At 53.9% G+C, this 25,795-nt stretch overlaps 2 protein-coding genes across 4 annotated transcripts in view; one reads left to right on the forward strand and one right to left on the reverse strand.

The window, feature by feature from the left end:
• The window catches only part of MKL1 (megakaryoblastic leukemia (translocation) 1), a 176,770-nt gene extending 167,029 nt beyond the window's left edge, over window positions 1-9,741 (forward strand). Inside the window, exons 11-14 of one of the 2 annotated variants that reach the window (XM_011964167.1) lie at window positions 557-1,579; window positions 2,493-2,645; window positions 2,935-2,995; window positions 8,075-9,740. In XM_011964167.1, coding sequence (XP_011819557.1) covers window positions 557-1,579; window positions 2,493-2,645; window positions 2,935-2,995; window positions 8,075-8,592 — 1,755 coding nt within the window. In that variant the 3' untranslated portion in view covers window positions 8,593-9,740. Of the gene's footprint in view, window positions 1-556; window positions 1,580-2,492; window positions 2,646-2,934; window positions 2,996-8,074 lie in introns of both variants that reach the window. The other variant, XM_011964168.1, reaches the window with a different exon arrangement.
• A 102-nt stretch (window positions 9,742-9,843) lies between these two features.
• Window positions 9,844-25,795, reverse strand: part of SGSM3 (small G protein signaling modulator 3) — a 42,987-nt gene continuing 27,035 nt past the window's right edge. Inside the window, exons 2-22 of one of the 2 annotated variants that reach the window (XM_011964165.1) lie at window positions 19,090-19,207; window positions 18,212-18,297; window positions 17,689-17,755; window positions 15,400-15,608; window positions 15,191-15,298; window positions 14,606-14,749; window positions 14,075-14,270; window positions 13,697-13,842; window positions 13,259-13,483; window positions 12,846-12,900; window positions 12,589-12,716; window positions 12,349-12,504; window positions 12,075-12,129; window positions 11,825-11,874; window positions 11,517-11,669; window positions 11,242-11,312; window positions 11,097-11,145; window positions 10,923-11,008; window positions 10,569-10,691; window positions 10,425-10,485; window positions 9,844-10,267 (exon numbers count right to left, since the gene is read on the reverse strand). In XM_011964165.1, coding sequence (XP_011819555.1) covers window positions 10,190-10,267; window positions 10,425-10,485; window positions 10,569-10,691; window positions 10,923-11,008; window positions 11,097-11,145; window positions 11,242-11,312; window positions 11,517-11,669; window positions 11,825-11,874; window positions 12,075-12,129; window positions 12,349-12,504; window positions 12,589-12,716; window positions 12,846-12,900; window positions 13,259-13,483; window positions 13,697-13,842; window positions 14,075-14,270; window positions 14,606-14,749; window positions 15,191-15,298; window positions 15,400-15,608; window positions 17,689-17,755; window positions 18,212-18,297; window positions 19,090-19,096 — 2,253 coding nt within the window. In that variant the 5' untranslated portion in view covers window positions 19,097-19,207 and the 3' untranslated portion in view covers window positions 9,844-10,189. The remainder of the gene's footprint in view (window positions 10,268-10,424; window positions 10,486-10,568; window positions 10,692-10,922; window positions 11,009-11,096; window positions 11,146-11,241; window positions 11,313-11,516; window positions 11,670-11,824; window positions 11,875-12,074; window positions 12,130-12,348; window positions 12,505-12,588; window positions 12,717-12,845; window positions 12,901-13,258; window positions 13,484-13,696; window positions 13,843-14,074; window positions 14,271-14,605; window positions 14,750-15,190; window positions 15,299-15,399; window positions 15,609-17,688; window positions 17,756-18,211; window positions 18,298-19,089; window positions 19,208-25,795) is intronic. The other variant, XM_011964166.1, reaches the window with a different exon arrangement.

The following is a 25,795-nucleotide window of genomic DNA, read 5'->3' on the forward strand; positions in this document are numbered from 1 at the left end:
GCCATTCTCCTGCCTCAGCCTCCCGAGTAGCTGGGACTACAGGGGCCCGCCACCTCGCCCGGCTAGTTTTTTTGTATTTTTTAGTAGAGACAGGGTTTTACCAGGTTAGCCAGGATGCTCTCGATCTCCTGACCTCGTGATCCGCCTCTCGGCCTCTCAAAGTGCTGGGATTACAGGCTTGAGCCACCGCACCCGGCCTTGGGCCCTACTTTCATGAGCTCAGTTTTCTCTTCTGCAAAATTAAGTCTGTTCCATGCAAGATTTATTGAGCCCAAGCACCATGCTGGGGGCTGGGGACATCTGTGGGCACCATGTGCCAGCCCTCGCTGCCTGCGTAGGTGGGGAACATTGTAACCAGGTCCCTGCTAGAGTGAGAACAATGAAAGGGAGGATGCTGTTGGCTCAGGTGGTGGGGGGCCTTGCGCCCTCTAGACTGCTGGAGGATTAGGGCAGTTGATGCATCTGAAGTGCCCTTCTGTCAGACTGCCCTTCTGCCTGGACCCAGTGCCCTGTGTCCAGCTGCCCCTGGCCTCCCTGACTCTTGACTGCCTTGCAGGTGGCAGAGCTGAAGCAGGAGCTGAAGTTGCGATCACTGCCCGTCTCAGGCACCAAAACTGAGCTGATTGAGCGCCTTCGAGCCTACCAAGACCAAATCGGCCCTGTCCCAGCAGCCCCCAAGGCCCCTGCCACCACCTCCATCCTGCACAAGGCTGGCGAGGTGGTGGTAGCCTTCCCGGCGGCCCGACTGAGCACAGGGCCGGCTCTGGTGGCAGCAGGCCTGGCCCCAACTGAGGTGGTGGTGGCCACGGTGACCAGCAATGGAGTGGTGAAATTCGGCAGCACGGGCTCCACACCGCCTGTGTCTCCTACGCCCTCAGAGCGCTCACTGCTCAGCACCGGCGATGAAAACTCCACCCCCGGGGACACCTTTGGTGAGATGGTGACGTCTCCCCTGACGCAGCTGACCCTGCAGGCCTCGCCACTGCAGATCCTCGTGAAGGAGGAGGGCCCCCGGGCCGGGTCCTGTTGCCTGAGCCCTGGGGGGCGGGCAGAGCTAGAGGGGCGCGACAAGGACCAGATGCTGCAGGAGAAAGACAAGCAGATCGAGGAGCTGACGCGCATGCTCCGGCAGAAGCAGCAGCTGGTGGAGCGGCTCAGGCTGCAGCTGGAGCAGGAAAAGCGAGCCCAGCAGCCCGCCCCAACCCCTGTCCCCACCCCTGCCCCTCTCGGCACCCCAGTGAAGCAGGAGAACAGCTTCTCCAGCTGCCAACTGAGCCGACAGCCCTTGGGCCCTGCTCACCCATTCAGCCCCAGCCTGGCGGCTCCAAACACCAACCATGTAGACCCTTGTGCTGCGGCCCCGGGGCCCCCGTCCGTGGTGGTGAAGCAGGAAGCTGTGCAGCCTGAGCCCGAGCCGGTCCCCGCCCCCCAGCTGCTTCTGGGTCCTCAGGGCCCTGGCCTCATCAAGGGGGTTGCACCTCCCACCCTCATCACTGACTCCACAGGGACCCACCTTGTCCTCACCGTGACCAATAAGAATGCAGACAGCCCTGGCCTGTCCAGTGGAAGCCCCCAGCAGGTACCTGGGTATGGGAGGAACCGGGCAGGGCCCAGAGGAGGGTGAGGGTGGGAAGAGCGTCTCGCTACAGCCCTTGTGGGCCCCAGGGGTCCCCTCGTGCTGGGCATTTTGTGTTTGCTTCATTTAATCTTCCTTTCGACCCTCTGAAATGAGAGGTCGTTATCCCCATCTCACCATGGGGAGCACTGAGACTTAGGAAAGTTGAGGGACTTGCCTGAGACCCCCTCGCCGTAGGGCGGAACCATTGGCGAGCTCTCCACCTCTCTCGGTGTTGAGACTAGAACATTTTTGCACCTCAGCAGAGGACTCCTGAGCAGCCCACACCAGCCTGGGCCTGCCGTAGTGCTGCTCTGTGGGGAGTGGCCAGTGAAGGTCAGAGGTAGCCTGCCCTGGAGAGAGGCTGTGGGGTCCTCTGGCCAGGATCCAGCTCAGGGTCCTCCCCTCAGAGAGGCCAGCTGTCCCCACCGAGGTGTCAGCAGCAGAAAGCTCCCCCAGCAGACCTCTCAGCCTAGGCCACAGGTGAGGCTGCCCTAAGGCTTTATGTAGCCTTGTGGTCCTGCAGAACTTGGGGGTGGAGGAGACAGTGACAGGAACAGGTACCTCAGGATGGGAGATGGGGGTCCCTGAGCAGACCCAAGCAGAGAAAGAAGCTGCAGAAATCTCAGGGGGTGACCAGCCCAGCCCAGAGACCTCTCCCAAACCTCAAGAGGCCAGGCACCCCCTGCAGGGTTGAGGGTCCCCCATCCTGTATTCCTTCTTACCTAGTGGCTTTCACGAAAGCTCCCTAAAAGCCAGTGCCCCCCATCTGCCCTCCTAGAGTGTGAGAGGCCCTATCCCCACCCCTCACCCCTACAAGGCAGGTCTGCACCCCCAGCCCCCTGGCCACTGGTCCTCTCCCTGCTCTCCTGTCCAGCCCTCATCCCAGCCTGGCTCTCCAGTGCCTGCTGCCTCTGCCCAGATGGACCTAGAGCACCCACTGCAGCCCCTCTTTGGGACCCCCACTTCTCTGCTGAAGAAGGAACCACCTGGCTATGAGGAAGCCATGAGCCAGCAGCCCAAACAGCAGGTGAGGAAGGCGGGCTGGGCCTGGCCATTGTGGGCGGCTGCCCTAGGCTGCTGGGCTGAGGTTGCTACAGCCCCAGCTGCAGGATTAGGGGGCAGGTGAAGCCCAGCTTCAGGGTCAGAGAGGCCTTGGCGAGTGGGCCGTTGGGGGATAGGCACCAGGAGTCCGGGCACGCCTGTGGGTGCTGTGGGTCTGGCTGCTTATTCTGGGTGGAGGGAGGAGCCTCATTCGTAGTTCATGCTGGGAGCCCCCATTCAAGAGTTTCACTTTTTTTTTTTTCTTTGTCCCGCAGGAAAATGGTTCCTCAAGCCAGCAGATGGACGATCTGTTTGACATTCTCATTCAGAGCGGAGGTAACCCCAGGTCCCCTGCTGCCTCCTGACAGCCTTCTCTGTTCATAGGTGTCTCTAGCCCTGGGTTGGTTGGTTTTTATTGAATGCTTCCATGCGTGACCAGTCTTGGGCAAGCACTGTGGATGCAGTGGTGGCTGTGAGCCCTCCTGTCTCCAGGGCCTGGATGAGAGGACCAGGGAAGGTGTCGTCCTTCAGCAGGGAGCACTGCCCCCAGGCCCTCACCTGCCAATGAACAGAAGAGACATTTGCCCTTGTGGAGCTCACAGTGCAGCCTGGGGAGGTGGAAAACAAGTAGAAGAAATAAGCAGATCATATGGAAGATCCGAGAGGAGCCTTCGGAGGCGGAGGGGAGGGAGAGGTCGGGGAGCCTGGTGGGGAAGGGCCGGGATGGCTCCTGTGAGCGGGAGCAGCTGTGTGCATCTGTGCGGCCTTGGGAGTGCCTGGCGAGTTGGAGTGGAGTTGAGGAAAGGGAAAGAAGGGCTTTATGGCCAGATCATGCGTGGCCTCCTGGGCATCAGGGCAGGGTGGCTTTGGCTCCATCGTGTGGGAAACCATCACACAGCCTTGGGTGGAGTGGCCTGGGCTGATGCAGGACCCAGGAACCTTCCAGCTGCTGTAGCGGTAGCAGCCGTGCAACGGCAGAAGCAGGGAGCCCCAGGTTGGGGGTGGTGGGGAGAGCAGGGCTGTGGCCCAGCAGGCAGCAGTGGCAGGCGGAGGAACAGCTGGAGTCAGCCCCGTTTGGAGAGAGCCAGGTTGGTGTCTTTATGGATGAGGTGTGGAGAGAGGGAAGGAACAGCCAAGGATGACTTCAAGGGCTGTGGCCTGAAGGGCCCGGGTGAAGTGGCCATTGATGGGGTAAGCTGGGGAGGGGGCACGTGTGGGACCACATTGTGCAGTCGCTGATGGGGTGTGTCATGAGTGGAGGGTTTACGGGAACAGTTGACATCGAGTGGCATTTGTAAGAGAGGTCTGGGCTGCATGTAGGAGTTGGGGTGTTGTCACATCTAGATTGGCAGTTGGAGCTGGGAGGCTGCCCAGGGCGTGAGGTGGGGGAGCAGAGGTCGGGGCTGAGCCCAGCCTTGGGGGTCGAGAGGACAAGCAGTGGCAGGGTGTGGTGTCCTGGAAGCCAGCTGTGGCCAAGGGAGCTGAGGACCGAGGTCTGGACACGGAAGCAGGCGTCATGGGCACAACAGGAAGTCCGTGAGAGGCCTGAGAGCAGGGTTAGGGGTGGCCATGGAGAGCTCTCTGGGAGGTTCCTCTGCAGAGGGGAGGAAGAGAGTAGGGCAGATGCTGGATGGGAGACAGCATGCATCTGTGTGAGGGACCCAGCTGGGAGTGGAAGATCCCAGAGGACCCCGAGATGGCCCTGGGAAGGAGCTTACTGGCGGCAGCAGGCAAGAAGGCTGGGCGTGTGGTGCCGACGCTGGTCGGCGAGCGCAGACTTCTCTCCAAGTGTCTCAGTGGCTTCTGGAGGAGGAGGAGTGGCTGAGGGTACAGGAAAAGTGGGAGCTCAGCCTGGAACCACAGCTCTACCAGAGTGGATTTGATGTTGTGTGAATTTTATTTCAATTTAAGATGAGCTCAGTCACTGGTGTTCCTGTGAAGTCAGCAATTCTCAAGCCTTAGGGAGAATCCCCAGGTCCCTGGGGCCTGAGGTGCATCTCTCACCAGTGCAGGTGGCACTGAGGCGGCAGGTATGGGACCTGCTTTGGGGACGACTGGGCTGGGCGCTCAGGAAAGAGGCCTTGGCCTGAGCTTCAGGAGTTTCCAAGGGAAGGTGGTGCTACCCCAGAGATTGTTCAAGAAGGAAAAGGGAACAGGCTTTGAACTCTAGCTTCTAAGAGATGGCAGAGAAAAGAATGGTGGGTGTGGGTGCCGCCTGCCCCCAAAGGGACACTGAGAAGTGGCCTAAGAGGTGGCAGTGATACCAGAAGCAGGTGTTTGAGGAGAGAAGTCTGGGCAGGTGGTGGCAGCTGGAGGTGAGTGACCTCCTTGCCTGTGAGAGCAGCTGCAGGGCAAAGAATGCATTCTGCTGGGCCAGGAGGGGCCGGAGCCCACAGGGTTGGGGAGCAGGCCCGGTTTTTGCATAATTCTTTTTTTTAGTTGTGGTGAAATAATAAAATTTGCCATTCTAACCATTTTTTAAATGTACAATTCAGAGGTATTAGGTCCATTCAGTGTTGTGCAGCTATCACCCTTATCTACTCTAGAACTTTTTTTTTTTTTTTGAGACGGAGTCTCGCTCTGTCACCCAGCCTGGAGTCCAGTGGCGCAATCTCGGTTCACTGCAAGCTGCCCCTCCCGGGTTTACGCCATTCTCCTGCCTCAGTCTTCTTTCTGCTCACTGCTCGGGCCTCGTGATCCGCCCGTCTCGGCCTCCCAAAGTGCTGGGATTACAGGCTTGAGCCACCGCACCCGGCCGACTGTAGAACTTCTACATCACCCCATAGGGAAACTACCCATTAGACAGTAACTCCCCATTCTCCCCAACTGCAGCCCTTGGCAGCCCCCATCCCACTTTCTCTATGAATTTGCCTATTGTAGGGACCTCACAGAAGTGGAATCAGTTTGTCCTGTGTCTGGCGTATTTCACTCAGCATAATGTCCTCAAGGTCCATCTGTGTTGCAGCATGTGTCAGAATTTCACTCTTTTTAAAGGCTGAGTCGTACCCCTGGTGTGGATACACCACGTTTTCTTCATCCATTCATCTGTGGCCGGACACCTGGCTTGTTTCCACCCTTTGGATGTTGTGAAGTGGGTGTGCAAGTGTCTGTCTTGAGTCCCTGCTTTCAGTTCTGGGCATAAACTTAGGGCTAGAATTGCCGGATCATGTGGTAGTCTGACTCTGTTGCCCAGGTTGGAGTGCAGTAGTGTGATCTTGACTCACTGCAACCTCTGCCTCTCAGATTCAAGCAATTCTCCTGCCTCAGCCTCTCGAGTAGCTGGTGCCCGCCTCCACACCCGGCCAACTTTTTTGTATTTTTTAGTAGATGCGGGGTTTCACTGTGTTGCCTAGGCTGGTTTTGAACTCCTGAGCTCAGGCAGTGTATCTGCCTCGGCCTCCCAAAGTGATAGGGTTACAGGCATGAGCCATCACACCCAGCCTCATATGGTAACTTCTGTGTTTAACTTTTTGAGGAATCACTAAACTGTTTCTACTGCAGCTGTAACATTTTACATTCACACTAGCAACACACAAGGGTTCCAGTTTCTTCACCTCCTCACCAGCACTCCTTATTTTCAATTTTTTCATTAAAGCTACCCTAATGGGTGTGAAGTGGTACCTTAGTTTGCATTTCTGTAATTTAGTGATGTGGAGCACCTTTTCATGTGCTGCCTGACCATTTGTGTATCTTCTTTTGGAGAATGGCTGAGTCCTTTGCACATTTTTTTAAATTTTTTAAAACTTGTGGTAAATTGACCGGGCGCAGTGGCTCACACCTGTAATCCCAGCACTTTGGGAGGCCGAGGCAGGTGGATCACAATGTCACGAGATTGAGACCATGCTGGCTAACATGGTGAAACCCCGTCCCTACTAAAAAATACAAAAAAATTAGCCGGGCGTGGTGGCGGGCGCCTGTAGTCCCAGCTACTTGGGAGGCTGAGGCAGGAGAATGGTGTGAACCCGGGAGGCGGAGCTTGCAGTGAGTCAAAATCGCACCACTGTACTCCAGACTGGGCAACAGAGCGAGACTGTCTGGAAAAAAAAAAAAAATTGTGGTAAATAATGCCTGTAGTCCCAGCTACTTGGGAGGCCAAGGCAGGTGGATCATGAGGTCAGGAGTTCGAGACCAGCCTGATCAACATGGTGAAACCCCATCTATACTAAAAATACAAAAATATTAGCCAGACGTGGTGGCACGTGCCTGTAATCTCAGGAGGCTGAGGCAGGAGAATGGCGTGAACCCGGGAGGCGGAGCTTGCAGTGAGCTGAGATCGCACCACTGCACTCCAGCCTGGGCAACAGAGTGAGACTCTGTCTAAAAAAAAAAAAAAAAAAAGTAAAATACACCTAAAATTTACCATTTTTTTGTTTTGTTTTTTGGTAAAGACGGGGTCTTGCATTGTTGCCCAGGCTGAGCTCAAACTTCTGGCTTGAAGCCAATCCTCCTGTCCCAGCCTCCCAAAGTGCTGGCATGACAGGTGTGACATTTTACTGTTGTAAATGATGCTCTTCTCAACACCTGTGTATAAACATCTGCGACCCTGCTTCCAATTCTTTTGGGTATATCTCCTACAGTGGAATTGCTAGATCATATGATAAATCTTTTTTTTTGGAGATGGAGTTTTGCTTTTGTCACCCAGGCTGGAGTGCAGTGGCATGATCTCGGCCCACTGCAACCTCCGCTTTCTGGTTTCAAGCGATTCTCCTGTGTTAGCTTCCCGAGTAGCTGGGATTACAGGCGCCTGCCACCACACTTGGCTGGTTTTTGTACTTTTAGTAGAGATGGGGTGTCACCATGTTGGCCAGGCTGGTGTCGAACTCCCGACCTTGTGATCTGCCCACCTCAGCCTCCCAAAGTGCTGGGATTACAGGCGTGAGCCACCGCACCTGGCCAGTAATTCTATTTTTAAATGTTGGAGGAACCTCCATACTGTTCTGCATAGCAGCTGCACCATTTTGCATTTCTATCACAGGGCACAAAGGCTCCAGTTTCTCTGTATCCTCTCCAGCACTTTCTTTAAAAATTTAATTTTACAGTAGCTACTCCAGTGGGTTTGAGATGTATCTCACTGTGGTCTCCCTCATGACTAGTGATATTGAGCTCTTTTCATGTGCTGCTGGCCATTTGTATATAATTGGAGAAATGTCTGTTCAAATCCTTTACCCATTCTTGAGTCAAGTTTGGTTTTTTTGTTGTTGAGTTTTAGAAGTTCTCTGTGTATTCTGGATATCACTTCTTTATCAAAGACATGATTTAGGAAATATTAAGAGTTTTATAGTCTTAGCTCTTACATTTAAGTCTTTGATCCGTTTTATTTTTGTAAATTGTGTGAGGTTAGGGTCCACCTTCATTCTTTCGCATGTAGATATACAGGCTTGGTTTCTGATATCCACTTACTGTCTTGATTGGCAGAAATTTCAGCAGATTTCAAGGAGCCACCATCCCTGCCAGGGAAGGAGAAGCCATCCCCGAAGACAGCCTGTGGGTCCCCCCTGGCAGCACAGTCATCACCCTCTGCTGAGCTCCCCCAGGCTGCCCCACCTCCGCCGGGCTCACCCTCCCTCCCTGGGCGCCTGGAGGACTTCCTGGAGAGCAGCACGGGGCTGCCCCTGCTGACCAGTGGGCATGAGGGGCCAGAGCCCCTTTCCCTCATTGACGACCTCCACAGCCAGATGCTGAGCAGCACTGCCATCCTGGACCACCCCCCGTCACCCATGGACACCTCGGAATTGCACTTTGCGCCTGAGCCCAGCAGCACCATGGGCCTGGACCTGGCTGATGGCCACCTGGACAGCATGGACTGGCTGGAGCTGTCATCAGGTGGTCCTGTGCTGAGCCTGGCCCCCCTCAGCACCACAGCCCCCAGCCTCTTCTCCACAGACTTCCTTGATGGCCATGATTTGCAGCTGCACTGGGATTCCTGCTTGTAGCTCTCTGGCTCGAGACTGGGGGTGGGGAAGGGGCTGGGAGCCAGGGTACTCCGGTGCGTGGCTCTCCTGCGTGATTCGGCCTCTCCACATGGTTGTGAGTCTTGACAATCACAGCCCCTGCTTTTTCCCTTCCCTGGGAGGCTAGAACAGAGAAGCCCCTACTCCTGGTTCGGGCCCACCCAGGGCAGAGGAGAGCAGCAGTCAAAAAGCAGCCCTGGCTCTCACGCTGGGGTTTTGGACACCCAGTCAGGGCCAGGGCCATTTCAGCTTGACCTCCTTTTTTGAGGTCAGGGGCACTGTCTGGCTACAGTTTGGCTAAGGCAGGTGAAGCCCAGCCAAAGCCCAGCCAGGAGGCTTCTCTTCTGACCCAGGGCTGAGACATGTCAGGGGGTGAATCTCCTTTTCGCTCCCTGCTTTGCTGTGAAGGGATAAATTAGCCTGGGCTTCTACCCCCTAGTCCCCGTGTCTGCCAACCCCAGGGCTTCCTGGGATGGGGCTCCCTGCCATTTTAGTGTCTTGGTGTAGTGTAACCATTTAGTGGTTGGTGGCAACAATTTTCTGTACAGGTGTATATACCTCTATATTATATATCGACATACATATAGACATATATTTTTGGGGGGGAACAGGAGATGGGTGCAACTCCCTCCCGTCCTACTCTCACAGAAGGGCCTGGAAGGCCACGGCTCCTAGGGACTGGATGCAAGGTTACCCTTGAGCTATGTGCCACTGTCTGGTGCCCAGTCTGGCATGCAGCTACCCAGGCCCACCCATCACGTGTGATTGACATGTAGACACCCTGCCACGGCCTGTGCCCCACCTGCCCTGCTTCCTGGTTCCTTATCAGTGCCACGAGGGCAGAGGTGCTATCTGGCCTTCCTGCCAGGAGCTCTCCACCCACTCACATTCCGTCCCCGCCGCCTCACTGCAGCCAGCGTGACCCTAGGACAGGAGGGAATTGGGCCCAGCTTCACCCTGCTGTGGGGCTGAGAGATGGCCATGAGGTTGTGGCTGTCTCCTGCCCTGGGGCCACTGGCTTCACACTCTGGCCTGACTCATAGGGGAGTAGGGGTGGAATCACCAAAACCAGTGCTGGGATAAAGATGGGGAAGGTGTGTGAACTTTTTAAAATAAAAACAAAAACACAGGCCTGTTAGTGCATCTTACTCGTTCCATGGAAGGGGTGGGTGGCAGAGCCTTGGACATGAAGACAGCGCTGCAGCCCTGGCTGTACAGAAGACAGGAGGTACGTTCTCAAAGACACAGTTTATTTATAAACCAAGGAGGACAGGAGCTTATTAGTCACCCCTATCCCCTTCCCTCTTCCTGAGCAAAGACTAGCACAGACATGGCTCCCCACCACCTCACAAGGCTTTTGGTACAAACTGTGGTTTGGCCCAGAGCATCTCTAAGGACCCTGGTAGGGCAGGGCACCCTCTGCTGCCACCACCTGGGATGTGCTGGGGAACCTGGAGTGGGGCAGCCTGATATCCCGGGGCCCCAGCCAGGGCTCTGGAGCTGCTTTTCCCTGGGCTTTGCAGCTTGGGGTCCTGGGCCACCTCAGACCCAGGCCCGAGGCTGGGCTGGGGAGGAGGGGTCACCCATCCACATCCCAGCTGAAGAGATGGTGCTTCACCAGCATGTCCCGGACGCCCTCCTTTAGGGGCTGCTGCACCTGCAAACAGGGCAGCCCCTCACCTCACAGGCCTTGGGTGTGGCTGGGGTGGTTCCTAACCACTGACACCAGCACTCTTGTGTCCCCACCTCAGCCACCCTGTGAACGGTTTGGGCAGCTCCATCAGCACAGGCCTTACGAGGCCCACACCACCCACCTCTCTCTTCGCAGGGAGTTCCCAGTCCTGGGAGAGGCTGAAGGCAAAGCAGCAGAGGACTCTAGAGGTGAGGAGGGGGGTGGTGAGGCTCTTGTCACCCCTTCCTGCCCCACCTCCATTCCCCGAGCCCAGCAAGGTCCTCACCGGAGCTCACACTTGATCTGGACCCAGCCCGGGCTGCGCAGGAAGGACCAGGGCTGGTACCACTTCTCCACGGTGGGCAGGCTGGAGCAGAGCACCTCCAGCCACAGGTGCAGCACCTGCTCACTGGGGACACGGCCAGGAGTGGGGAGCAGGGGCGGCTCCAGGCCCTTCTGGCTACAGCCACGGTAGAGGCCTCCAGCCTGTCCCTCAGCAGCTCCCAGACCACCCTCTTCAGGGAAGGACCTGAGCCCCTGAGGTTCTTTGTCCTTTAGGGTCCCCTGTAAGGACCCTCCTGATGCTGGGCTGGGTCCCCCCTACTCCAGGGTTCTCCTCCAACCCCTTTTCCACACTCACTTGAGCCCCACGCAGATCAGTGAGCGGAGCTTCACGTCCATTTGTGCGTGCACTGCATCGTGGCTCACGTTCACGGACTGCACAGCCTGGGGACGGCACCATCCGCTGTCACTCAGGCTCCCCCACGGGCTAACCTCGAGAAGTCTATAGGGTCTGGCAGAGGAGGCCCCTTACCCGGTAGAGCAGCTCCTCTGGGGTCAGGACCTTGCCATCTTCATCCAACCTGAGGGGGCACCAAAGCTCTTGGGGTGCCGGGGCTGGGTCAAACCCTGCCCTCCCACTGCAGGCGACTCCACCAGAGGAACCCAGGCCCAGTTACCTGAAGGTCTTACAGAGCACCAGGCGGGAATACACAGAGGCAAAATCTCTCTCGACCTCCCGGCCTGCAGCCTGCGGAAACAGCACACAGTGTGAGTGTAGGGACAGGAAGATGCTGGTTCAAAGCCCTTGGGGCCAACTGGGCACCTGTCACCACCCTGCCAGCTCTTCCCATCCTCTCCGTGGGGCCCAGGGACAGGAAGGGCCTAAGATGGGTACTGGGGGGCAAAGCAGGGCTGGTGCAGGGTGGGGGACATGGGCCAGCCACTGACTTACCTCCTCTATAAACAGCCAGGGGTGGCAGGCGCCCCCAAGCAGCGATGGCTTCTTCAGTCCATGTTCGAACAGGGCCTTAAGGGCCGGGCAGAGGGTCCCTCGCACGAGGTCTGTGACCCCCTCCGTCACTGAGTCGTCCCCCGCGATGGAATACTGATGGGAGGGATGGGTCTGAGAAAGCCCTGCCTGACACCTGCAGCCAGTTGCCCTCCTCTGTCCTCTCTGCCATGTTACAGGCCAGGACTCACTGGGGACACAGGCCCTGGCTAAGAGGGTGCCAGCCGTGCCTAGCCCACCCACCCCCTCACCTCTTTGCTGCGCTCATCCAGGACTTCCACAAACTTGGCTGGAAACCAGCCTGTGGAAAAAATAGGCCCTGTGAGGAGCAGCCACAGCTCAGGCAGGCAGGGCAGGGGGAAGCTGGCCCAGGTGCTTCAGGGACCTCAAGCCAGGCAGGGGTAGAGAGGAGAATGGCCTTGCAGCGGCCAGGGTCACTGAAGTCTTCTGTGCCCACCCCCTCCTCCATCTCCCAGCTCAAGAGCAGACCAAGGCCCCCACCTCGCAGGCCGTTGAGTTCCCCCACCCAGCAGTGCTCGTCCTTCTGAGACACGATCTGCACAGGAGGAAAAACAGCAGGAACCAAAGCTGGGTGCTTGGGGCCAGCACCTCCTGCACCCCTGATAAGACTCCTCAGCAGCGAGGCCAGGCCAAGACCCCTACATCTTCACAAGAGCAGCTCTTGGCAGGGAAAGGGGTTGGAGTGGGGCTTGGTGGAGGGAGGCTGGGGAACCCGCCCCAGCCTGAGGACCTGTAGTCCAGCGCCCCCACGCACTGTGATGATGTCGTTCTTGCGGAAGCCCAGCTCGTCGTCATCGTGCCGCTCGAAGTCCAGCAGGGCCTTGGCTCGGCGCCGGTGGCCGCGCGAACATGCCACGTAGTTCTCGTGGTCCCGCTGGTGGCTCTCCATGCTGTAGTCTGGAGTCAGCTCCTGCCAGAGTGAACACCGGCCCACCAAGGGGGTTGGAGGAGTTAGGGCCGTGTTTGGTACCAGCCCAGGTTGCTGGTCACTCACCACGCTGCAGTTTTTGGGGTCTGCACACTGGAAGTGACGTGCCACACGCAGGATGGCTTCCCGGAGGTCAGCCACCAGTTCCGTCTGCTTGATGTTCTTGGCCTTGAGTGCCTCCAGGTCATCCTCTCCTAGGAGGCCCAGAGAGCAATGGTGACCACGGCTCACTCCAGGCCCCCGAGGAGGAAGCTCCACGTCCACCTGAGCGTGAGGACAGACTGTTCCATGCCCACACTGCCTGGCACCCGCAGAGCTCTCACCGAAGAGCAGAGCAGTGATGGTAGACTTCCTCCGCTGGGTCCTGCGGCGAACAACCTGCACCATGAGGAGGGGGTCAGGGCGGTCCTGGCCCCCGGAAGAGAAACCACCAACCCTAGGCTTATGTTCTCTCATCTAAAATGGCCTCTGATGCCGGCTCTGAGAGTTGAAAACAGATAATCAGTTCAGAGCTGGGTCTGCCTTCCTCCCAAACCGTGCCAGGGTCAGAACCTGAGACGCACGAAGCCCGAGGCGGCCTGGGTCACCCCACAGCTGTGGTCTGACTGGGCCAGGCTGGGGGGCAGAGCAGGAAGGGCTGGTTTGTTTCCCATAGCCCCCACACTTGCTCTGAACTTCAAGGTGACCCGTTCCCCACATGCTGTGGGCCAAGTCGGGGCCCCCCATCCTGGGTCACCTGAGAGAGGTTGGTGAGGGTGCCGGTCCCCAGGAGCTGACCCTGGTCTGCAATGAGATAGGCCAGGTGCTTGCGGCGCTGAGTCTCCACAGCCACGTCGGTGAGGGAGCCGGCCAGCCGCATGGCCACCCCCAGAAGCAGCTCCGCGTCCTCCATCTGTGACGGGATATCCGATAGCGTGTTGAAGATGGAGGCTGAGTTCTCTGACTGGATCAGCTCTTCTTCCTGGGCCGTGTCAGAGCAGGATGCGGGGAGAAGGTTGTTACTGCAGGGACCTGGCACTGAGCTGACCCCAACCCCCATCCTCAGGGACCCGTTTGCCTTGGCACAATTGTCAGGGGCCAGGGGACTGGTCTTGCCTGGCCCAGGGAGGTCTCTCACTCCCTGCCCCCCATCTCGGGCTCCTACTCCTCAGCCTGAAGTGGGGCCCTGGAGCACCTTGAGGTGCAGCATGCCCAGTGTGAGTTGGAACAGCACCCGGGAGCCCTCATAGAAAAACAGGTCCCAGATGCGCAGAAGCAGCTTGATGTCCACCACGCTGGCGAAGGCCGTGAGGAACCAGTGCAGTGTGATCAGGGACAGCTCTGTAAACACAGGAGCCGAGGCTGCTGGGGAGGAGGTGGAGGAAACCTCCCTCCCAAGAACCGGAGGGAGGTCCTCCCTGCTCAAGAGCGAAGGAGGGGATGGGGCAGGGAACATGGGAAAACAAAAGAGTGACAAAGACCAGGGTTGGGGGCTATGCCCCATCCCCACTTGGCCATCCGCCTGAGGCCTCCAAGCTGCAGAATGGGAGCCAGTGGCTCAGAGGCCCCTTACCTATGTCATGCTCCTGGAGCAGCTTGTCCAAGCGAGGCAGGTACTGGACAATGAGGTGGCGCAGGACCCGCTGGTCAGTCTGGACGCCCAGCAGGGTGGTGCTGAAGTAGGAGGCGGGGAGCAGGTCCTCGATGATGGCACACATCATCCAGAAGGTGTCTTCCTCCTCCAGGAACAGCAGGAGGCAGGCAGCCACCTGGCCAGGGCATGGGGATAAGGGCCTTCTACCCAGGTCTTTGTAAAAATTAGAAAAGGTGCCCCTACCCTAGGGAGACCAATTAGCAAAAGCCTCTTGGGGGGCACGCATGCTGGAACACAGGCCTTCCCCGGGCTGCTTTCCTTGGCCGGCCTCAGTTTCACACCCTTCGGGGGGCCACTCTGCTTGAATAACGTGCAGCTGCCCTGATCTCCTTGGGGACTCCCCTGCCCCCTACCGCCCCTGCTGCTGCCCCAGAGCGGGAGACCATTCCTTGTTAGGGGTCCTGGAGGAGGCCCTGGGGCTGTCACTGCCCTTGCCGGGGCTGTGCTCACCATACCAGTGCCCTGGCAGTAGCCGATCTCTGGGTAGAGCCAGGCCAGGGCCCGGAGCACCCTGCGCAGGCGGGGCACCCCGATGCTGCCCATGCTGGCGAAGCAAGCGTTGCTGGGCATGGTGCGCAGCAGGTCCTTCTCGATCTGTCCAGCAGCCATCAGCACCCACAACAACAAGACCTTGTGACACCCTGGGAGGGAGGCAGACCCCAGGCGGGCTTCTCCCCCAGGAATGGGGATTCCTCGTGTTTCTGGTCAAGGTCACCCTCCTCCCTTCAGGGTCAGCTCCCAGCCAGTGTGGAGCTGGGACATCAAATCCACCTGGGAAGCTTCATGCCAGACCGAGTGAATGAGAACGTGTGGCCCAAGGCCTGGAGTCTATATTTAGAGTCCCCATCTGTTCCTGAAGTGGACCTGGGCTTGGGAACTCCATCTCCAAGCCCTTCCATAGCACTGATGGCCTTTTGGACAATTCTTTCTGTGGCCTACAGAGAACCCAGGAAGGAGCATGTATTCTCCCCCACCCCTCAACAAGGGCACAGTCCCAGAGCCCCACGCAGCCTCCCTCTCTCCTGCCAGCCTCACCTGCTTGGCAGCAAGGGTCTCATCGTTGGAGCTGTTCTTCACAATCTCGCGGTAGGACAACTCAGAGTTCCTCTTCTTCTGCAGAGCCCCAGAGAGCCGCATCCATAGCTGAGGGAAGGGAGTCGCAAGGGCACTCAGTCTTTCTCGTGACACCTCATCATGGGGCCAAGACCCTCTCAAAACCCTGTGGGTCCCTGTGGCCACTTTACCTGTGGCCTCATGCCATGTGGGATGCCGGCCAGCACCAGGGAACGGAGCTTCTCAGAACGGGGTAGAGAGACTGCAATCTTGTCCCAGGTGAGATCCCCCACGTCGTGGTTATGGGTGAACTCCAGGTGGGCCTGCCACCGCAGCCTCTGTGGAGCATCCTCCAGCAGAGGGGAGCTCGCCAGCAGACTGGAGCCAGGCTCACCACCTTCTGCCAAGAGACAGCCGCGGGATGCCACAGTGAGCAGAGGAGGAAGAAAAAAACATTCTCTACTATGTGTTCTGCAAGCAGCCAAGCCTGTCTTCAGGAGGGTCTCAGCTTCATGGCTCTAGGCCAGCTCTCTCCCGCCAGACCCAGAGTCCCACAGCTAATGGCTTTCTGACAGCTCCGGGTGATCATCTAACATGCACCTATGATGAGCAAAGCTCTTCACTTTCTCCTCAAAGCCACTCCTACCACAGTCCTACCCAGCTCCAGAAATGATACCTCCATTCTCCCGATGCTCAGCCTAAATCTTGGAGTCACCTCTGGCTCCTCCCTCGCCCAGACCCCACGCTCAGTCCTTTAGCAAACCCACCGGACTTTACATCTCACTTCCCCTGTCCATGGCCCTTGTCCAAGCCATCGTCCTTCATCCAGATCGCTGCACTGGCCCTCCCACTGACCTCCCTGTTGCTACCCTCACCTCCCAAAGGCCGTTCTCCTCAGTAGCCACAGCAACCCTTCCAAAATGCAAGTCAGATCATGTCACACTGCTCAGAGCTGAGACTCAAAGGCAAGGGCTTTCCAGGGCTCCCTCAGGTGCTTCCTCTGGGCCATGCCCACTCTGTCCTCATCCCCTGCTGTTTTCCTCTTGCTCCCTCCCCTCCAATGACATGGTCTGAAAGGGCCACTTCAGGGCCTTTGCACCTCTCCTTCCCCTTCCCCAGCTCTGCCCAATTCCCTGGCTTCCTTATATATGATTTACTGCCCCACTTCCCTGAAGTATTTTCCCAGCCCTTCTTGCGGCAGCATATTACATGCTTGTTTACTGCCTGTCTCCCTCTCTAAAATGAGAACTCCATGCAGTCGAGACCACCTTCAGTTTTGTTTAAGGGCCTAGGGGTGCAGCTGTGGAGACTACAGCACCCACACTTGGGTTCATGAGATATTTGTTGAATGAATGAGGTGAAGCTCTCCTGTGGCAGCCCAGCAATCTCTGGGTGAGCTCCATAGACAGCCTCGTCCTTATTCACCCAAAAGCTAATCCCTCAGCCCAGCTTTCAAAAACACCAACTTTAATGACTTCACCTACAGTAAAATGCAAATGTTAGGTGTACATTTTGGTATATAAACAAATGTCTAAACATTATCCCCATCAAGCAGTCTCAGTTCCATAGTGTAACAGTGAACACTCTGACCCCAGTGACCCAGCCAAACAGATACTTCATCATACCAGCAAGTTCCCTGTGTCCCTCTCAACCCAAACCTTTACCCTGCAACTACCTGCCTACAACTCAGAAGAACAAGGAAAACCCTTGTCAGAATTGGAAACGTGAGTGACCTGAAGGTGATTAGTTGCAGTCAATTAAAATGTCCTAGCCACAGTTCTGGCCTGGCATCCAGTTGTCTTGGCAGATGGCCTTCCCAATAGCCCACTCCGGACCAAAAGGCCCATTTATAGTAGAAAACAACAGAAAAGGATTGAGACTCAGTTACAGAAAAGTGGTTATCCAAATACTGTAAGTTCATTATGATACAGCCACTGAAAACACGCTTTTTTCTTTTCTGAGACAGAGTATCGCTCTTGTTGCCCAGGCTGGAGCGCAATGGCATGATCCCTGCTCATTGCAACCTCCACCTCCTGGGTTCAAGCGATTCTCCTGCCTCAGCCTCCTGAGTAGCTGGGATTACACCTGGCAAATTTTGTATTTTTAGTAGAGACGGGGCTTCACCATGTTAGCCGGGCTGGTCTTGAACTCCTGGCCTCAAGTGATCCACCCACCTCAGCCTCCCAAAGTGCTGGGATTACAGGCGTGAGCCACCACGTCCAGCCTGAATTTTTCAACTTCTCTACAGTGAACACTATTGCGTTAGTCTATCAGGTGAAGATCAGTAAAATTTATCTCAAAAAAAAAAACAGGTTTCCCATACTTACAACAGTATCACCCTCAGATACACTCTGTTCTTAAATCTGGAACCGTGACGCATCGGAGCTCAGCCATCACATGCTGAGTAATTCTAGTCAAGGGAGCAGAGCCCTCCCCAAAGAACATCAGCAAGATGACCCACAAAAGGGGCTCAATGTTACCTTCCTTGTACACACGGAAACCAAACTCATCGTAGTAGAAATCTGGTTGCTCTGCTGACTCTTCCTTCTAGAATCAGGATGAGGTTGAAGTCAGTTGTCTGTCCCCTAGCTGGAGGCCTCAGGTCTGAAAGATGCCACCCACAGGGTTGCCTGCTAAAATCCCACCCAGCCTTCAAGCTCAGATCAAAGGCTACTCTTCCAAAAGCCTTATCTGGTTACCAATCTCCTCTGAACCTTCTAGCATTTTCTCAACTTTCTAGTTTCCTTGTTCTTCTCAGAGGTCAAAGATAATAAAAATCAAGGCAAGAAACATGTTTTATGCATTTGTGTCCCTATAATACCGACAGCATACTGCCACAGTGATTGACTCACACAGGCACATGGAGCTAAGATACCATCTCTGGTGGGGACCCCATAACCCTGTGTGAGTTGGCCACCTCTTCCTGGGCAGCCTGCAGAGCTGGGTCCCCTTCATACCGCAGCGTGGGAGCACAGCAGGCTGGTGCCTGGCTAACTGCCGTACCTGTGTATACGTGGCCAGGATCTCCTGGGGCCATATGCTCGGAGTCAGGGCTGAGAAGGGGCCACAGGCAGGAGGTGTATGGCTTCCTAAAACCAAAGAGGACCAGGAGAACAATCAAGAAAATACAGAGGCAGGCCAGGCGCGGTGGCTTACACCTGTAATCTCAGCACTTTGGGAGGCCGAGGTGGGCAGATCACCTGAGGTCAGGAGTTTGAGACCAGCCTGGCCAACATGGTGAAACCCATCTCTACTAAAAATACAAAATCATCTGGGCATGGTGGCACATGCCTGTAATCTCAGCTACTTGGGAGGCTGAGGCAGGAGAATTGCTTGAATCCAGGAGGCGGAGGTTGCAGTGAGCAGGGATCATGCCATTGCACTCCAGCCTGGGCAACAAGAGCGAAACTCTGTCTAAAAAAAAAAACAAAAGGAAAAAAGAAAATGCAGAGGCAAAATTCAAGTCAGGAAATATGCTCTCCCTCTAAGAACACCAGCATTAAAGGGACTAGCCCATCTCAAGCGTTACAGGGAGGGAAGGAGCAGAATGAAAGAAACCTCCTAGAGATCAGCAAATTTCTGGAGAAGAGGGGGAAGAAACAGCAGCACATTACACAACATGACCACACTTCATCTTCCGGCCTCTTTCTCCACCCGAGGAGTACAGATCTGCAGGCTGCAGGGCCGGAGGAGGAGAGCTGGAGACCAGAGCTGAGAAGGAAGTTTTAATAACTTTCTCAGCCAGCCAGAAGCCTTCCCTACCATCTCCACCTCTCTTATCTGGATGGTGTTTTATGGAAAATAAACAAGCCAGCTTCCATCCCTCTGGCTCCTCTGTGAGAGCTTCACACCCCATTTCCAAGTCCGGCCCCTGCTTCTACCTGACATTGTGCTGGGGGGCTGGCAAGTCTTCTGCAGCTCCAGGCTTAGAAGTCTCCTATCCTGCTATCTTAGAGCTGGAAGGCTCCTCAGGCTTCATCTGGTCCAGAATCATCTGCCCTGTTAGAAGAGTAAAGAGGAAAGTCATCATATTTTTCTTTCTTTCTTTCTTTCTTTCAGACAGAGTCTCACTCGGTCATCCAGGCTGGAGTGCAGTAGTGCGAGCTTGGCTCACTGCAACCTCTGCCTCCTGGGTTCAAGAGATTCTTCTGCTTCAGCCTCCCGAGTAGCTGAGACTACAGGGGGGCGCCACCATACCTGGCTGATTTTTGTATTTTTAGTAGAGATGGGGTTTCACTACACTGGCCAGGCTAGTCTTGAACTCTTGACCTTGTGATCCCCCTACCTCGGCCTCCCAAAGTGTTGGGTTATAGGCATGAGCCACCACACCCGGCCTGAGGAAAGTCATTTTAAAACACCCTCTCTCCTACAAAGAGGAGCCCTTTCCACCCACACTCTGATTTTGCTAGCCTGGAGGCAGTGGGAAGGGAAAAAAAAAAATCACACTTTGCCAATTTTTATTTTTATTATTTTTTGAGACAGGATCTCGCTCTGTGGCCCAGACTTGAGTGCAGTGGATCTTGGCTCACTGCAGCCTCCACCTCCTGGACTCAAGCCATCCTCCCACATAGCTGGGTGTAGCTGAGACTACAGGCATGCACCACCATGCCTGGCTAATTGTTGTATTTTTTTGTAGAGATAGGTTTTCGCCATGTTGCCCAAGCTGGTCTGGAACTCCTGGGCTCAAGCAATCAATCTGCCTGCCCTGGCCTCCCAAAGTGCTGGGATTACAGGCTACATCAGGCCTTTGCCCATTCGTCCATTTTAAATTGGGTTTTGGTATTTTTTTTTTTTTTTTTTTGTGGAGACAGGGTCTCATTCTGTCACTCAGGCTGGAGTGCAGTAGCAAAATCATAGCTCACTGCATTCCTGAACTCCTGGGCTCACGTGATCCTCCTGCCTCAGCCCCCCAAGTAGCTGGGATTACAGGTGTGAGCCACCATTCCCAGAAGCTATTTGTCTTTTTTTTTTTTTGAGACAGGGTCTCACCCAGGTGGCAGTGCAGGGGCACAATCACAGCTCACTGCAGCCTTGACCTCCTAAGCTCATGGGATCCTCCTACCTCAGCCTCCCAAGTATCTGGGACTGTAGGCACATGCCCACACGCCACAATGCCCGGCTAATTTTTGTATTTCTTGTGGAGATACAGTTTCACCATGTTTCCCAGCCTGGTCTCAAACTCCTAAGCTCAACAGATCCACCTGCTTCAGCCTACCAAAGTGCTGGGTTTACAAGCATGAGCCACCGCAACCAGTCAGCCTTTTACTTCTGACCATAGAATGAAAGGCTCTCACTATGAAAGGAAGTGGAAGTAACAATGAGGAGATGTGGTTAAAAGATTTCAAGAGAAGTTACATTCCAGTTTTTGAAATCATATTTACCTAAACCTGGCACTGAAAAAAAATTTACTTTTGCCATTTTTCAGACAACGAGAGTTCAGAAATGACAGTTGTTATCCTGGTCTATAGCAGAATCTGTTCTCCATGCTATCTGCCATGGAATTCTGGTGTTGGGAATTCTAGATAAATCGGGAAGAATTAGGTAAGTGAGAAGCAAAAAAGAGGAAAATCAAACCATCACTTCAAAGGAGCTATGAGAAAATCCCAGTTCTCTTTAAAGACATACAAGTATGGGGACAAAAGTAGCTCCTGTAGGCAGCTCAGCTGTGGTCCCAGCCTCTGCTCCTGCCCCAGACAGACACTGGCCAAGTTTAGGATAAAGGCCAAAGCAGAACATTCCTGACCATTATAGAGGCTTTGGTACCCAAGTGGGAGAGACGCTCCCTCCTGATTCCAGACATGCTGCTGAGAGCCAGATGGCAGAACCTACTTCCCCAACAGGCCAGCCATCCTGGTTGGTTGGTTCTGTGTGAAGAGAATAGAATTTTAATGTCTTCCTTCAGTGTAAAATATATGTGATACAGGGTTTAGCTCAGAACCATGAGCTGGATGAAGGATTACATATTTTTTACATTAAAGAGACTGAGCTAGAAGTTTCAAAAAGCATGTCATCATTCAATCCTTGCAACACATTTATTCCTTATACAAGAGAAAATAAGCCTAGAAGAGACTGATAGTTTCCAAATGAACTCCCAAAAGCTCTGCCCTGCCACACCATGCAAGCCCACCTTGTGAAATGATGGACACATGGCCAGCAGCTAGATGGCCCTGGGAATGGAACCCAGTGCTCTATTACACCTCCCGCTGGCTTGGAGCCTGAGATGGCATATGGCTGTGGCAGAACCACCATGTGTCCGCCTTGGGAGGCAGTGGGCTCAGCACTCATCCTCTGCACCATGATTAAAAATAAAGACATCTTAGCCGGACGTGGTGGCTCATGCCTGTAATCCCAGCACTTTGGGAGGCTGAGGTGGGTGGATCACATGAGGTCGGGAGATTGAGAACATCCTGGCCAACATGGTGAAACCCTGTCTCTACTAAAAATACAAAAACTAGCTGGGCATGGTGGCGTGTGCCTGTAATCCCCGCTACTTGGGAAGCCGAGGCAGGAGAATTGCTTGAACCTGGGAGGCAGAGGTTGCAGTGAGTCGAGATGGCACCACCACATTCCAGCCTGGCGAGAGACTCTGTCTCAAAAGAGAATCAGATGATAAACATAGAAATAGATTGTGATAACTACAGTGCTGTGAGGAAAAATAAAGCAAGGTCAAGATGTGGAGAGTCTCAGAAGAGAGGGGATTTATATCAAGTGGTCAGGAGCAGCTCTTTAACAATAAGGGTTAGGGACACCTGAGCAAAGACCAAAAGGAACTGAGGGCTCATGGCTACCTGAGGGACAGGAGATCCAGGGGGAAGCACCAAGTTGGGAGCACAGTGGGCACGTTAAAACAGCTGCAAGGCAGCCATCAGGCAGGAGGGGCTGGGGAATGAGGAGTCAACAGTGGGAGGAAACAGCCTGAACGGTGGGAGGAGACGCAGCAGGGGGCTACCAGGCCTCACAGTGTGGTGGACATTCTGGGCTTCATTCTCAGTGAGCTGGGAAAGTAGGGGAGGGCTCTGAGCTGTCTCTGGCTGCCTTGCAGAGGAGGTGGTGGACATAGAGGAGGCTGTTGGATTAATCAGGGTGAAAGGTATGTTGACTTTCCTATGGTGGGAACACTGAGAAATGGTCATATTATGGATATATTTTATCTTATTTATTTTGTTAGAGACAACGTCCCTCTATGTTGCCCGGCTGGTCTTGAATTCCTGAGCTTAAGTGATCCTCCTGCCTCGGCCTCCCAAAGTGCTGTGATTACAGGCGTGAGGCACCACACCCGGCCAGATTCTGGATAGAAAGAGTCTGCAGGGTTTAGCTCTCTAATGCCACACACACATATAAATGTACGTAATGTATATATACACATGCCACTTCTCCCACTGGCTACAGAACCCAGCCGGATGTGAACTGGTAAGCTGGGTGGACAGGTTTTTCCTGCCTCTGGTCGCTATGGAAACCTTCCTGAAAGCAGCCATCTGGGAGTTGGCAGGAGCAGCCCAGAGAGTCAGCCACGTCAGGGTGGCTGCCCTTCTGTTGTCACAGGAGTGCTGAGAGGCAGAAACTTGAAAAACAGGATTGATTTAGGTACCTTTGAGGAGCTCTGGAAGGAATTTTTCAAAATTAAATGTACATACTCCCTAGTTTGCTAATCCTACAATTTCCTATAAGGCAAATTTTGTTTAGAAAGCATAGAAGGCCAGATCTCACTATAAACCCTGTTTTCCCACATCTGTGGGGAGGGGCAGAAAAGGCTCTGTCCATTTCCTGTGGTCTCTTCACCTAGATCAGAGGGACATGGCCCCCCATTCTCTCTGCTCCTACTACCCTGTCCGGTGTCCTATTTTCTTCACAACATAGCATGGTCGCTACCACTACACAGATGCTTTTCTACAGACATTTACCACAGAACATGAAAGCTGTAAGCAACATAAGCAAAAATACTTCTAAGAGGCCTCTGAGATGCTGAAGACTGTATTTCCTCTGTGAAGAGGGAAGAGGACACTGGAAGCTGTCCATAAAAACTCACCTAGATAGAGAAGCACAAAGCCGGGAAAGTCCAAGAAAGGCTGGAGTAAAAAAAGATTAATGTGGCTACTATAGATGCTAAGAAAGCATAAAATCAGACAATAAATGCTCAAAGAAATATGAACATTTTTTGGAAAAGGAAAAAATATATGAATACCTTTTTCAAGGTAAGGGTACAAAATAATTGGTTTTCTTCCTGGTTTTTCTCCTTGACTTCTATTCTTCAGCACACCTCTAAAATGTATGTGGGCTCCAATTTGGCCGCTACGTGGGCAGACAGCTTATAGAGAGACAAGAGTGGATGCTGGGAGGCAAGTGTGGCGTGCAGGGGAAAGATTATGGAGAATGAGGCCAAAGTGACAGTGGAGACAAAGAGAAGTAATAGATTCAAGACACAATCAGAGGCAGAATCAACAGGCCTTGCCACACGGTTGGATGTGGGGAGAACGGGAGTGACCACAGGCAAGGCCTAGGTTTCCGGTCTGAACTCCTGGGCTTCTGATGATGCCATTTCCTAATATGAGAGAAATGGGAACAAAACAGGTTTGGAGAGGGGGGAAGTTAAGAGTTATGGGGCACGGGCTGGGCATAGTGGCTCACGCCTGTAATCCCAGCAGTGTAGGAGGCCGAGGTAGGCAGATCACCTGAGGTCAGGAGTTCGAGACCAACCTGGCCAACATGGTGAAACCCTGTCTCCACTAAAAATACAAAAATTAGCTGGACATGGTCACAGGCACCTGTAATCCCAGCTACTTGGGAGGCTGAGGCAGGAGAATCGCTTCAGCCCGGGAGGTGGGGGTTGTAGTGAGCTGAGATTGTGCCACTGCACTCCAGCCTGGGTGACAGAGTGAGACCCTGTCTTAAAAAAAAAAGAGTTAAATGGGGTAATTTAAATGCTCATTTAGAAATTCAAGTGCATTAAGTAGGTGATTGCATCTATAAATCTATGTTTACAGGGAGATGTCAGAGGTAGAAATGTAAATTTTGGAGTTTTTCATTCATCTGTCCAACCAACAAAAAAATTTTTTTGCAACTATTGTGTACCAAACACTGTTTCATGTGTTAGAGATATAGCAGTAAAACAAGATGGACAAAGTTCCTGCTTTCATGAACCTGCAATTTCTTCATCTGCAAAATGGAAATAATACCTTACTACTTATGAAATTAAGTAAGAAAATGTAATACTTGTAACAATACTCAGCACATGGCATGTGCTTAATAAATGCCAGTTTTTATTAGTTACAGAAAACAGACAATAAATATGTAAATAATTTCAGAAAAATAATACATGCCATGAAGAAAACAGAACAAGAGGTTACAAAGTGACAGGTAGGAGTGGAGGGGCTATTTTTAATTGGTGGTTGGGGAAGGCCTCTCTGAGGAAATGACCTTTCAGCTCACACCAGAATAAGAAGGAGCCAGCTCTGTGAAGATCTAGAAGAGTAGTGATGAGGGGGAAAGTAGCAGGTAACATTGGAAAAGGAGGCAGGAACTAGCTTACAGATGGCCCTTCTAGCCATGACAAAAACTGGATTTTTTTTTTTTTTTTTGAGACAGGGGTCGTGCTCTGTCACCAGGCTGGAGTGCAGTGGCACAATCTCACTCACTGCAACCTCTGCCTCCTGGGTTCAAGCGATTCTCCTGCTTCAGCCTCCCGAGTAGCTGGGATTACAGGTGCCCGCCACTGCGCACGGCTAATTTTTGTATTTTTAGTAGAGATGGGGTTACACCATGTTGGCCAGCCTGGTCTCGAACTCCTGACCTAGTGATCCACCTGCCTTGGCCTCCCAAAGGGCTGGGATTACAGACGTGAGCCACCGCGCCTGGCCAGTCTCCAAGGTGTTGGACCTGAGCGACTGTGCAGGTCCCATCAACTAAGACGCAGGAAGCCTGGTGAAAGCAAATTTTGGGGTTAGAAATCAAGAGTTCTGCTTTGGCTATGTTAAGTTGGGATGCCGATCAGACTCCTCAGTGGAGAGGTCAAGTTTGTACCTTATGAGCACGGAGTTCACAGATGTCAGAACTAGAAATGTAAATGTGGGAAGCGTCAGCATAGAGTAGAACTAGATGTCATTGCCAAGGAAGGAATGCAGAGTAGGGGGCCTAGGACCAAATCCTAAAACACTCCAACATTTAGAAGTTAGGCAGAAAAGGAGGCAGGAAACAACATTTGGGAACTGGCCAATGAAACAGAAGGAAAACGAGTAGTGTGTGGTGGTGTGGAAACCAACAGAAGTGAGTATTGCTAGAAAGAGTGCTTTGGTTAAGAGGTGATGAGGCCACGAAGGCTCCTCCCCCTCATGAATGGGATTAAGTCCAATTCTAAAGGGGCTTGACCAAAGGAGTTGGCCCTCTTGCCCTTCTGCCACATTAGGATGCAGCAAGAAGGCCCTCAACAAACGCCTTGGACTTACGAGCCTCCCAAACTGTGAGAAATAAATTTCTGTTCTTTAAAAATAAGCCAGCATGGGAGGGGGGAGGGATTGCATTGGGGAGTTATACCTGATATAAATGATGAATTGATGGGTGCTGTCGAGTTGATGGGTGCATCACACCAACATG

Source organism: Colobus angolensis, unplaced genomic scaffold (assembly GCF_000951035.1).
Source record: "Colobus angolensis palliatus isolate OR3802 unplaced genomic scaffold, Cang.pa_1.0 Scaffold65, whole genome shotgun sequence".
In the NCBI taxonomy this organism is placed as follows: Eukaryota; Metazoa; Chordata; class Mammalia; order Primates; family Cercopithecidae; genus Colobus; species Colobus angolensis.